Source organism: Triturus cristatus, chromosome 5_1 (genome assembly GCF_964204655.1).
Source record: "Triturus cristatus chromosome 5_1, aTriCri1.1, whole genome shotgun sequence".
Classification (NCBI taxonomy): domain Eukaryota; kingdom Metazoa; phylum Chordata; class Amphibia; order Caudata; family Salamandridae; genus Triturus; species Triturus cristatus.
In genome coordinates, this window is record NC_140587.1 from 491,729,715 (window position 1) to 491,742,436 (window position 12,722).

Below are 12,722 nucleotides of genomic sequence, written 5' to 3' on the forward strand. Positions count from 1 at the left end.
GCAGGTTTCTGTAGGTGGTAATGTGTGCATGGGCAGCTGGTAGGCAACAGGGGTGGCGGGCGGGGGTTACGGGGGGTATGACAATATTAAAAAAGAAAACGTACATTTTCGCTGCCTCTCTGTCTCCACATCTCTTCTTCAGTCCGGTCCAGAAGAAGAAACGGGAAGCTTCCAGGCACAAAGGCTCCCCAGAGCCAATCACAATGCTGCAATGCAGCGTTGTGATTGGTCTGAGCACCGTAGATCGGCGCTCAGATATGGACAGGGAGCCTGTGCATATTCCCCACCAGGCTGTCCATTACAGCCTGGTGGGGAATATGCAAAGTGCGCATGACTGCTTGGCCAGGCCAAAACGGCCGGCTAAGCAGTCATGCTCACTTAGTGTGCACAGTCCACTCCTCCTCCCACCCTGAGCCACCAGCCGCGCCCGCCCTGACCCAGCCCCACAGCAACCAAAAATAAAATGATAATAACATGAGTTATTATCATTTTATTTTGCCCTCTTTCACTGCTCTAAGAGCAGTGGGGCGACGCCCCTGCCCGTTAGCGGAGGAGTCGCCACTGAATGTGTGACAAGAATGTTTGTACATGTTTGTTGTGAGGCGTTTTGTTGTGCCATGATGTGCTGTACTGTGGCTGTTGTGCTGCATTCTGTGTTGATTGTTTAGTACCTAGTTATGTCTTAATTGTGATATTATGCTGCTTTGTGTACGCTATTGTGTTATGTTCTGTTGTATACCTTGGATATGTCAACAAAGAAATGCTGCTACATTTCCAGTCAAAAACACCACTTGCCTTTGATGTTCTCGTGACAAGCAACCATTTACCACTGCCTAAGTGTTGAAACAATGCTTCTCCAGTTCTTCAACTATTTAAATGACTACTCAATAGAGTGTCATTCATCTGCCACAAAATAGCACTTTCAGTCCTCACTCTACATGAAACAGCCTCATATGCCTTGAAATATTCTGATAGCAACACTCCATGGTGTGGAGCCAACTGGCCCACTTCAAGGGGCTTACGTTCACTGTACAGGATGGTAGTTCAGGCTGTATGGTGCAAACATTCACGTGTACTAACAATGTACAGGCTGTTTTGTAGCAAAAGCACCAGACTGACAAGTTATCAAAACTGGAAAAGGTTAAAAGGGTGGAAAAAAACAAGAAAGGAATCGTGGACAAGCACTATTGCTAGACTTCATGAAATGAATGGTCAATTTAGGAACACATACATAACATACATAACAAAACTGAAGTGGTCTGAAGAGCGTTGTCCCAGAACAAACAGAACAAACCTGGGACCAGATTTACTAAGCTCTTGTGTTTCCCTTGCGTCATGCAAGTTTCCCTTGCGTCATGCAGGGTGAGGCAAGACAACATGGCTTAAGTGAGAATTACTTAACCACGCAAACCCATCTTGTGTGGCTCTATGTGGCTTAGTAATTCCAAAGCAATGTAAGGCAGCTCAAATTTCTGCCTTTGATTATTCTGCATTGGGAACCCGTTCCATGGGTGGAGCATGGGTGTTACCATGCATCCACCCATTGATTTTGGTGCATTCCTTAATTTACAAGGATTTGTAAACATGGGTCAAACTGCTACACCTTCCAAAGTGTGGCATAATAAGGAAAAATATATCTTTATTTCTCCTTGTTATTGCCCTTGCCGCATGTGTTGTATTCAGCAGCATGCTTAGAAAGAGTAAAACACCTCTATGGATTGTTTTTGAACAGGAAGGTGACACTTCCGTCAAAAAAACAATCGGGCCTGTAACGCATCCACCCTTGCATGGCTGTCTGCATCGCAGTGTGCCAGCGCAGGGAGACAACAGGAATGCACTATATCTCTCCCTGTCTTGCTGCATTGCGGGACTTCATCGGAAATATGCCCTTGGTGTCTAAAACTTTGGAATGGTGTGTGATAAGGATGATTTCATGTTCAGTTTAAGGTTTATTCTAAGATCATAAATAACAACTCAAGGGACGATGGACCACCCATGCACACTTGTTGACAGCTGTTTGACAAATACTTTTAATTATCTGCTGACATGATGGATGGTTGGTGCTTGAGAAGTAAGGATATTTCCAAGACATGCGGGTATGACTTCCCTGGTGACTTCTTTAGATCAAGATGAAGGATATCAATTTGAATTAAGGAAGTGTTCCAGCTTTCAGAATATATTAGCACCAAAGCAACCAAGGTGCTTAAGCCCTGGCCTCTATACATTGACTCTACTTCTCTCCCTTCTCCAAAAGGTTTATATTATGGTTGTTCTTACTGTTGATTGAGATTTCACTGCTTGCACATTGGCATGCAAACTGCTTCAGAAGGCTAGTCAGGGAATATTTGAAAATACTTAAAGAAGAACTTTAAAGATCGTGTTTTTTATAAACAATATATTGTAAATTTAGCCACTTTCTGGCACAGCTTAACATCCATCCAATAGGTAGGAAGAAGGGAATGGGAGGATATTGGTGGCCAACCTCCAAAGATTCCCTGCAATTGAAGATACACTTGTGGTATGTCAGGCATTTTCTCTGGGGGGCTTAGCTGGGCCCCTACCAAGCACTCAAATATGTCCAGGCTAAGTTGTCTTAGTATCCTAGGCTGCAAGAACAAGGTTTGTAATTGCAAATAACTTAGCCCTACTGAGCCTCCTTGTCTCTCCAGGTCGGCATGAACTAGCAGTCAAGGACTGCCTCACTTAATTTGTGCCGGTGGTTGCCAGTCGACACCAGTGGCACTTATCTTTGAGAACCAGAACTGTTTTAGTCCCTCTGGTGGGCAGTGATCTGCAGGCTCTGTGAAACATTTCCTGTGGTGGCTGCCTGCTTTCTAGGTCTGCCGAGGCATTTCTGTCTCAGTGTCTACCTTTGCCTGGTAGATTAGGGTGGGCCCTATATGTAATGTCTTCTCTGGGTGCTTAAAAGATGCCTGCACACTGCTGCGTCCTACCACAGGTGAGGTCCTGGTAGGATTCCTATAGAACCTTAAGGTTTAGAATATGAGTAAATGCAGGCACCACCCCTATTCCTATGATGTGTTATTTTCTCCCTTAAGAATGGTTGGAAGCTGGAGATCAAGCTCCAAGGACTTTGCAGTCTGCCAGGAACTCTGGGATTTATTGTGCAGCCTGACTGCATCCAAGAATTCCCTGTATGTCACTACAAAGTTGTGCTACGTGTGCCAGACCCAGCCTGTATGGAAGTCTCTGACCCCCCCCCTTCCCACCCTCCACCATGGTTACTGCCTGCCTCCCTGTCCGAGCATCTGAGAAAAGCCAGGCTATAAGTAACACTACCAATGAAAGAATGAAAGCACCAATAGGATGCTAACCTTTCAACGAGAGGGAAGAACAATTGTACGGGGAGGCATAGAAAAGTCTGACAGTCCCTGTTAAGTAGTCACAACCATTTCTGCTCTTAGGTAAGACGATTGAGAGTTAGAGAGTTGGGGTGTGGGGAATTTTTATGATACAGAGGCAAATACCAGTGCCCAATGCAAGTAAGAGAGGTTGGTGGGTTAATGCACTTTCTTGTCTCCTTTACAGGTAGTTCTCCTGCACTCTAAAATTGCCTTCTGCACTACTTTCACCAGTACTTCTTCTCATACCATCACTTACAACTTCCATTACTTTAACCTTAATCCTAACATGACCCCATCCCTTACCTAAATCATAACTCTTAACCCATTCCTGAAAGTGTTTTCTATTCCATATCTAACCATAACGCCTACTCAGACACCTTCCCCAACAGCATTTCGTACTGTAACTCTAACCCTAACATACCACCTAAAGTTAATCTACTATAAACTAAACCTCTTACCTATTTCTAAATGTTGCTGCTATTACAAATAGAACCTGTTAGACCTGGTATCTTTTGGCACGATTTTCCCTGTCTTTTTGCTTCTGTGCTCCTGTTTTTGACTGTGTGCTGTCTTTCGTTTTTGCTGATTTTAGGACTCTGGGCACTTTACCACCGCTGACCAGTGCTAATGTGCAAGTGCTTCCTTTGTAAATTGTATTATTGATTGGTTTATCCATCATTGGCATATTTAATTTACTAATAAGTCCCTAGTAAAGTGCAACAGGTGTGCCCAGGGCCAGGTGAATGTATATAATTTTCTCTGTACTGCTTCTATGTTTATGACAGTCATCTTCACGTAGTTTGATTGAATTTAATGTTTGAACTCGCAATGAATAATAAAAGAAACTATTTGTGATCATGTTGATTAAGAGTCATGATCAATTCCTTTAAAAAGTTCATATAAAGTTGTGTCAGTACTGGTGCTTTTTTGGTGTTTTTTTCTTTTAGAAAGTGGGCTTTTTCTTGCTTAACCCTTCTATGTTTCTGCCTGTCTGTAGAATCCATGTCTGGGTTAGAATGACAGTTGGGCTCTTTTGCATTCACTCTAGACAGTCGCACAAAGGGAGCTGATCTGTGCCTTGCATATCCTGATGGATCATCACTAGACTGATGGGCCTTCCTGAGCTAGAGTGGTGAGAGGAGTTGTTACTGACACCTAAATAGGGGTGTGGCTGTCCTCACACAAATCTGTCTCCACCCCTGTAGTGTGCCTGGAGCCAGGTCAGGCAAAGGCATGGTTTTGTGCAATATAAAGACTTTCCTTTGAAGTTTGCCTACTTCAAAGGCAGAAATGGGTTTAAGTAGTAGACCTCTGACACCCCAAAATCAGAACACTTCTGGGCTCTTCTGCTGAGAGGCCTGACTTCTCAAGTGGTGCCAAATTCCGTCTCTGGGCCCTCGGAAGTGGAATCTGGTGGACTGAAGAAGAAAATCCACACCTCGACTCTCAGCATCTGTTTTTATCAACGCATCACTACAAACTTCTGCGCATTGCTACTGCCAGCAGCGGAGCATTGGTACCGATCGATGCATCGACCACAGCTTTCACCACAGGCCCTGGCTTTCATGTCGCAGCATGTTAGAAGAACCACTGCAGCATGAGTTTCGAGTATAGCATCACCGAAGTCTGTGGCACACAGCTCCAACTCCGACGTAGTGCCTGCTTCGTAGCTGTGGAATTGATGCAGTGTGTCTGGATTTTTGACGCATTGTCCATGGGCGTTGATTTCTTCATTGACATTGCTTAGCAGTAAGGAACTGAGGCTGCATGTCTGGAGATCGACACTTTAGCTCCCCTTCCAGTAAGGAACAGACGCATCACCTCCCCTGACAGCAAGGAACTAACACATCACCTCCCCTGCGCAGAAGTAAGGAACCAACATATCACTTCCCCTGGCAGCAGGGAACTGACGCTTCACCTCCCCTGGGAGTAAAGAACCAATGCATCGCTTTGTTTTTTCCAGGTGCCTCACCTCCCCTGTGCCTCGCACCTTCTTTGAGTTTTAACACATCCAAGGTACTTTGGGCTAATAGTGACGAAGCCATAGATTCCTATGGACTACATTTGCTTAACCTTTGAAAAGTGTTATCTTCTCTTGTGTATGTTGAATATTTGTCGTTTTTTCTTGTTTATTTCAGATAAATATTGGCTATGTTTCTAAATGGTGTGCACTGATTTTATAGTGTGTTTGTTGTATTACTGTGTGTGTGTGTGTGTATGAGTTGGACATTGCCTTTGAGATAAGCCTGACTGCTCATGCCAAGCTACCAAGGGGGTGAGCAAGGGTTATCTTAGCTGTGTGACTCCCTTACTCTGACTAGAGTGAGGGCCCTTACCTAGACAAGGTGCAAACCCCATTTCAAACAGAAACCTATACCTTTATCCCAACCATAATTCACTCCTCACACCATAGCTGACTCCACTCGAAGCCTATCCCCTAAACATAACATAACCCTAAATTTCTCTCTAACAACATTCCTAACCCACTCATTATTTCCATACTTATTCCTATGTTTGCTTAAACTCTTCTTTTTAGAATTTACGGATATTTCACCGTGTTTATCCTGAATTGATTGCCTTTTTTTTTTTTTTTTTTTTGGGGTGGTGCACCCGGTGCCCTGCTATCCTTCCCACATTACCCATGGCATTTCCCCACTTCCTGCTTCAGCACTGTTTAATTAGGGGCAGCAAAGTGTTAATTGGAAAAAAAGGAATGCAGCACAAAGTCCACTTACCACCTTTTTGTAGTTGATTTGTTTACTTTTCTGTTGTGTACCTATAGTTTTTCAAATTTTTACTACAATAATGGTAGAGCTGCAGATTGTGCCAAGGACTTGCATCCGTATAGGATTTTAAAAAGTATTACATTCTCATGTCACCGATCACAGGTTTGTATGAAGTGGCTCCTGGTAAGTGAGGAACTGACTTATTAAAATGTTAGAGGGTTTAATGTGGCATCTATTGGGGAGGACCAGGCTTATGGGGATGATGGTCTCCCCTTTCTTGCATTAGCACTAGATTGATGTAACCAGCCATGGCTTCAGATTAATTTCAGCACTTCTGCAAGGTCCCTATTAGCTACAAGTGAAAGGACAATGTTTTGATGGAAGATAGAAACTAAGATAGAATCTACAAAGACCTATGCTGAGAGATTTGTTAGGGCAACTGCAGGTATGTCATTGCATTACCACTGAAACACATTTCATGATTCAGCTTATACTATCTCAGCATCAAACCATTCATGTTTCAGTCTTCTAGTGTAATTCATGTGGAGGGACCATTATAAGGACACAAGAACAGAGAAAAAGTGTCCTATATCCATGAAAAGAATCCATGAGAAGAAAACGTTTGATAAACATGTAAACATGTAAAACAAATGGCTAACATTCAAACAGGCAATTATGTTGACAAATCATAGAGCAAAAATCTACAAATCTGGGAAATCAGAGAGAGAGGGAGAGAGAGAAATGCTAGCTTTTGGGTCAGAGAACTCAAATAGATCATCCAGTAGAAGCCTTGCAGGTGGAGACATTATCTTGATTCCCTTATACAGCAAGGCGAGACAGTGGAGGAGTCACTGACCACTACGTAGGTCTGCAGAATATGGAAATTGGTACTGAGTGTTTCGCCCCAACAGATGGCCCACAAGCATTCATGATCCCATCCTGACCCCACAGGATAGTTGAGTTCATGGTTAAAACAATGCTTAAAGATTCCACAAAGTGGCTAAGAGAGAGGTGTGTGAGCAATTTTTGATGTAAACACCAGCATAGACAGTAGTCTATTGCCAGAGGTAAGGCTGCTGCAAACCAGTTTCTCACAAAACCCTACTTTCCAAGCAAAATGCTTTGAAAGTAATTCTGTTTTTAAACAATGTATACTGCTAAACAATCATTTTCCATTCTGTATGTGAGTGATGCATGTGTGACCAAGTAGGGTGAATTCAGATACACTCCTGTAAATGATTTCAAATGTATTGATATAAGCACATAAACGGGACTATTCCCTAAGGTAACTTACACTTGAGTGAGTAATGTGCATGTGTATTTTTACACTTACACTGTTGAGTAACTTTACTACTTCTGACTATTCACAAAAGCAGAGTGGAAAGTTACTCAAAGGTGTAGACTGAAAGGGGGGGAGCAAAATCTTTGAGTGAAAGTTATGACTGTCAAAGAGAGACAGTAGTAAGTTCACACCACACATGGCCAACCACTGCAACACCCTCCCGTAGAAATTAATGGTGACTTGCAATAAAATGCAATAATAAATAATATTAAAATAATTATTTACAATAGTCTAAGCAAAAATCATTTAATGTTCAAAACATTAAATTAATATATATTTATTATTTAAATCTACGTTTTAAGAACCCTTTTTTTACAATTAAAAATTATTGTAACATTAATATTACCAAAATTGTTACTATATTACTTTTCATTATTTCTATACATCACTTTTAATAAGGATTGATACATAATAAAAAGTGTATGTTTTTCTTTAGATGGTAATTCATATTTTAATTCAAACTTCAGGAAAATAAATGTTATTTAATTCAATATATCTAAATCATATAAATAACTAAGTCAACATTAATTTGATATATCATTTGTTTTCTTTTGTTCTACATTTAAAACAAATACATAAAATTAATTTACAATAATATTTAACATACAAATATCTTTGCTACCGTTTCCAAGTTTATAGGGGCTTATTACGATGGCGGGCACATCGTTGCAGTGCTGGGACCACCCGCCAGACATGCGGTGGTCCCACCACACATATTAGGATGCGCCCGCCATACTGGCGGGCGCATCCCGGGCCCTTACCATTGCATACGGTGTTGCTGGATGCAGCACCATTCGCCATGTCAAATTGGCATACACTGCATTTCCCTGCGCTGTGTGGCAGGCACCACGGGAAATCAAGAGGGGTGCCACGGGTACACCCAGTGCAGTGACACCCCCCCAAACAAGGCGGGCCCACAACGGGCCCCCAAACCCAATCCCCGCCAGCCTTTCCATGGCGGCATCCCCGCCATGGAAAGGCATTTCCTATACCCACATCCTCATTTGGTGGATGGTGCCTGCTAGGCACCGCTACCATTTTAGGGGCCCTGCACCGTCTGCCAGGCAATCAGTACGATTGCCTTTGGAGGTGAAGCAGCAGATGGAATTTGCGTCTGCCGCGGTACCCACCGCCATCCTAATTGGGCGGTGGGTAATACACTTAGTGATGGCGGAAGGACCGCCACCGCTTCCCCGGCGGTGGCGGTCCTTCCACCATCCTAATGACCCCCTTAGTTTCTATTAGTTTTCCATATACCTTATCATAAATGTCCAAATGTTAAGTATAGGGGAGAGTAAAAAGTTTTATTTAACTCATGAAAAATTAGTGAAGATATTTATATGTTAAATATCAATGTAAATTTACATTATTTATTTACTTTAAAAGAAGAACATAAGAATGCAAAACATTACAAAATTATCAACATCATTTTGAATTAAATATTTAACTTATATAAATACATTAATGTAAAAATAATTTTCTAAGTTTAAATGAAAAGTAAATTCCCACCTAAAGTAAAATAATGCATTCTTTTCACATAAAAATAATTAAATGTGATTTACAGACTTAATTAAAAGTAATTTAATTACATTACATGACTCTCTAATGTCAAAAGGGGTTACCGGAATATTTTATAATAAAATAATAAATATGTAATATATTTTTTTAAATATTAACCTATGCTTAGTTAAAAATATAAATATGTTAAACAATTGTAATTTATTTTAACAGTATTTCCTGTGGGTTTTATTATAGGTCCCTACCTCCATTATCTTCTGTCAGAGGATGTTTTGGTATTCGTGGTTGGCCATGAGCGGTGCTGGACTTACATCAGCTCTAAGCTGAAGTACTTTACTAATGTTTTGGATCCATTTTTGGCTGTAGTAATTTTAGAAGTGCAGTTTGTAAATAACAATGGGCTTCCTCTGTAAGATTCCACAACACACTTTACCACCTACTAGGAGAAGAAATTACTTCACAACAAGCCACACTGCTCAACACCTCATCTAAGAATATATTATATTAGAATAAAACGTTTGATAGCTCACCAAACTACCATTCAGCACACGTCATAAAAAAGCGCAACCCTCACATCACACCTTACCATATCAAACTGTTAATTCTGATTACTGCGTTAACACTCAATTTTTCATCTACATGCCCAATTTTCCACAAAAACATTTGAGCACATACTTCCAGAGAATATCACCCATACAACAATACACCACATAATACAATACTGTACCAATCCAAATCGCTCTACACCACACATTCAACAACCTAATATATCATACAACCTCATTCAAGACCACTAAGCATCATTCAACAGCACACCCTGCCATATTACCCTAAGATCTACAATGCACCATTGCACTGAGCATCAAAACAGACCAACCATCCACAATTCCAAACCACAGTACACAAAACTCCATAACCCAACTCGTGGGCATATTATCAAGGACAGTGTTAAAATTATCGCCGGTTTAGCGGCAGTTAAAGCGGCGATAATGGGCTTGATAATATGCCCTGGAGAATTCGAATAGAAGCCCATGTTCACACCAGAACATGAACTTCTATTGGAATTCTCAAGGGCATATTATCAAGCCCATTATCGCCGCTTTAGCGGCAGTTTTCTGCCACAAACCGGCGATAATTTTTAACGCTGTCCTTGATAATATGCCCCTAAATACTTCAGTCAATGGAAGGGAACAACTTAATATACCACAATACGGTGCACAACAATAACACACCACCAGAAAACAGAATTCACAATGTAACATAGCAGTATAAGATTCTGGACAACTTGATTTGCACTGTTTTCTTCTTTTAGTTTCTTTCTTCATAAAATCCAATAATATGCTTCTTGAATTAAAAAATAGAATCTGGGGCTCTTGGAAGGACTTCCAAGAACTGGAATGATCACTCCTCTACATTGCTATGATGATGCCTGCATGAAAGGCCAGGAATTTTGGTTTAGCTATCATACTTCATACATTCAACATGGGAAGCGGGGGTTTAATGTGATTCACTAACTAATGGTTGTGGACCTACTAATCCCGTATATGCAAATAATACTTCATGCAGATCAGAAATGACACAAAATGATTAATGTGACCCGAGGATACCAATGAGAGTTATATGTTTTGTTTTGCTATTGAAACACTTAATATAAAACAAAATTGTTAAACATCACACGAAAATGTAGAGGTGATGTCTTTGTTTGTGAATATGACTTTAGAATACTAGAATCACAGGAAGAAATAGCTGGCTAAACAAAAACAAAGAAGGAAAGAAGTGTGAGTAAAATTGTTAACAAAAGGGTTACTTTTAGGAATAGATATAGGGTAAGAAATGGGTTAAAAGATATGTGTTAGTGGAAGAATAATGAAGAGAAGTGGACAAGGGGAGGTTCGTATAGGGTTGTAAGAGAAGACTACAGGGGATTGTCCTGTATTGAAAAGAATAAAAAGCAAAATCGAGATTTACCTTGGATTTCATATAAAAAGTTCTGAGATAATATTGGATACTGTTTCAAATAGACTCCAAATGTAATCACTTTGAGATTAATCTCTAAATGGAGTTTTATCCTGAAATCCACATGGAACCAATACTGTGGAAAATTGAGACAAATCGGTGAATGGAAACCACTACGAATAAAAAGCTCACTTTCCATCTCCGCCCTAGAATTCTATCACAGCTAGTTGTTTTTTAACACTAAAACTAGCAACAGCTGCATCACTCAAACACCTACGTGTTTACATATGTAGATTGAGGAAGTGTATATTATATGTAGATTGATTTAGTGTATATTGTGCCCTACAAACAAGCCATCTCTTAAAAGGGCTAAACAGAAACAAGGGACAGTCCAGAAAGTAAACAAATGCTTTACCTGCTCAGGGCTGACAGTAATGGGTTCCCTCAGGAGGATCCAGGTCACACATTCTTCACATGGGGGAGTAGTGAAGGAGCCTTTGTAGGTCCAGTAATCCAGAGAGGATGGGAGCAGGCCAGTTGGGTCATAGTCAGTAAAGTGAGCTTTGTTGCCCTTCAATATAAAACAGCAGACTGTAACCTTTTGGAATGAGTCGCTGACTCTGAGTACAATAAAGAGCGGCTGACTCTGAATACAACAACAACATTTGGTTTGATTTGACACACAATTCTCTAAATCATTGACTCTTATGTTTTTTATTCTGTGGCACAAAAAAAGTAACAGACTCAAGGGATACAAAAAAGCAATTTCTGTGGCACATGAACAGTGGATGTGAGCAACACCAATCATTGTAAGCCAGATCAAGGCATTCATTGTCAGTAGTGTCTTGTGGAAGAGAGGCATCTCGTGAAGAGAAAACGGCCTACACTGTTTAGCTGGAATGAGTGTGTCCTGTTATGCCTCCTTCCTCAGCTTATTCTGAAAATCTACTTGGCACCCCTAGGATCCTTAGCTTCTCAGATGAGCCATCTCCAGAGTCTTTATCACCATCAGTCTATTTGTGCACCACCCCTTAATGTATAATGAATGACTGGCCATTATGTAACAAAGTAAAGAGGAGCAGCTGTATGTGTTGGGCTTCACCAATATAGCAAAAGAGCATTCTAAACTTCATTTTGCCTCTCATTTAACATCTTTTGGAGTTATTCTTTTTGGAGATAATGAACTTGAACTTATTAATTCTTTTCACACTTATTGTGGGATTCTTTTTTATCTGTTCTCTGATTTCATCATGTCCCAAAACGGTTTGAAGTCATGTCCTATGATGTCCTCATGGAGTTTAAGGTGGTATGGTGTCACTTCCACTACCCTTGTTATTTTGATAAAAATTTGTTAATAGGCAGACCATGCTTAAGTACAAGTGACCCAGTGGAGCAGTCAGCCTATACACCTGCGGTTGAGCTGGTCACAGATGAGGGTGAATGAAGTTAACTTGAAAGAACAGTTGAAGTCTCTTCTGCTAGGGCACCTGTTTTACGCATTTCTTATAAATAAAAAAAATAAAAAAATCTGGGTCTACCAAATTCTTCTACACTCTTTCACATGTAAGAACTCTTGCTTTAATTAGTTTAGTTCCATTTTTCACTCTACAGGTTAGAAAGGACTTCCTCAAACTCTAAGCAACCATCAACTATTTCCAATAAATGGTCTGCCATAAGAAATAGAGGAGGGTAATTAAAAGAAGATTTTACCTTGAACATCACAAGGAATCTCATGAGGAAATTCATTCAAATCATTATGGATATAAATAAAAAACGTATGGTTTCAGTTGTGATACATGAAAAGTTGGACGAATC

At 40.6% G+C, this 12,722-nt stretch overlaps 1 protein-coding gene across 1 annotated transcript in view; it reads right to left on the bottom strand.

Annotated features, from left to right (window-relative positions):
• The window catches only part of LOC146831111 (carbonic anhydrase 3-like), a 265,313-nt gene that overhangs the window by 2,472 nt on the left and 250,119 nt on the right, over nt 1–12,722 (bottom strand). The window contains exon 6 of the mRNA XM_085605341.1: nt 11,323–11,478. Coding sequence (XP_085461467.1) covers nt 11,323–11,478 — 156 coding nt within the window. The remainder of the gene's footprint in view (nt 1–11,322; nt 11,479–12,722) is intronic.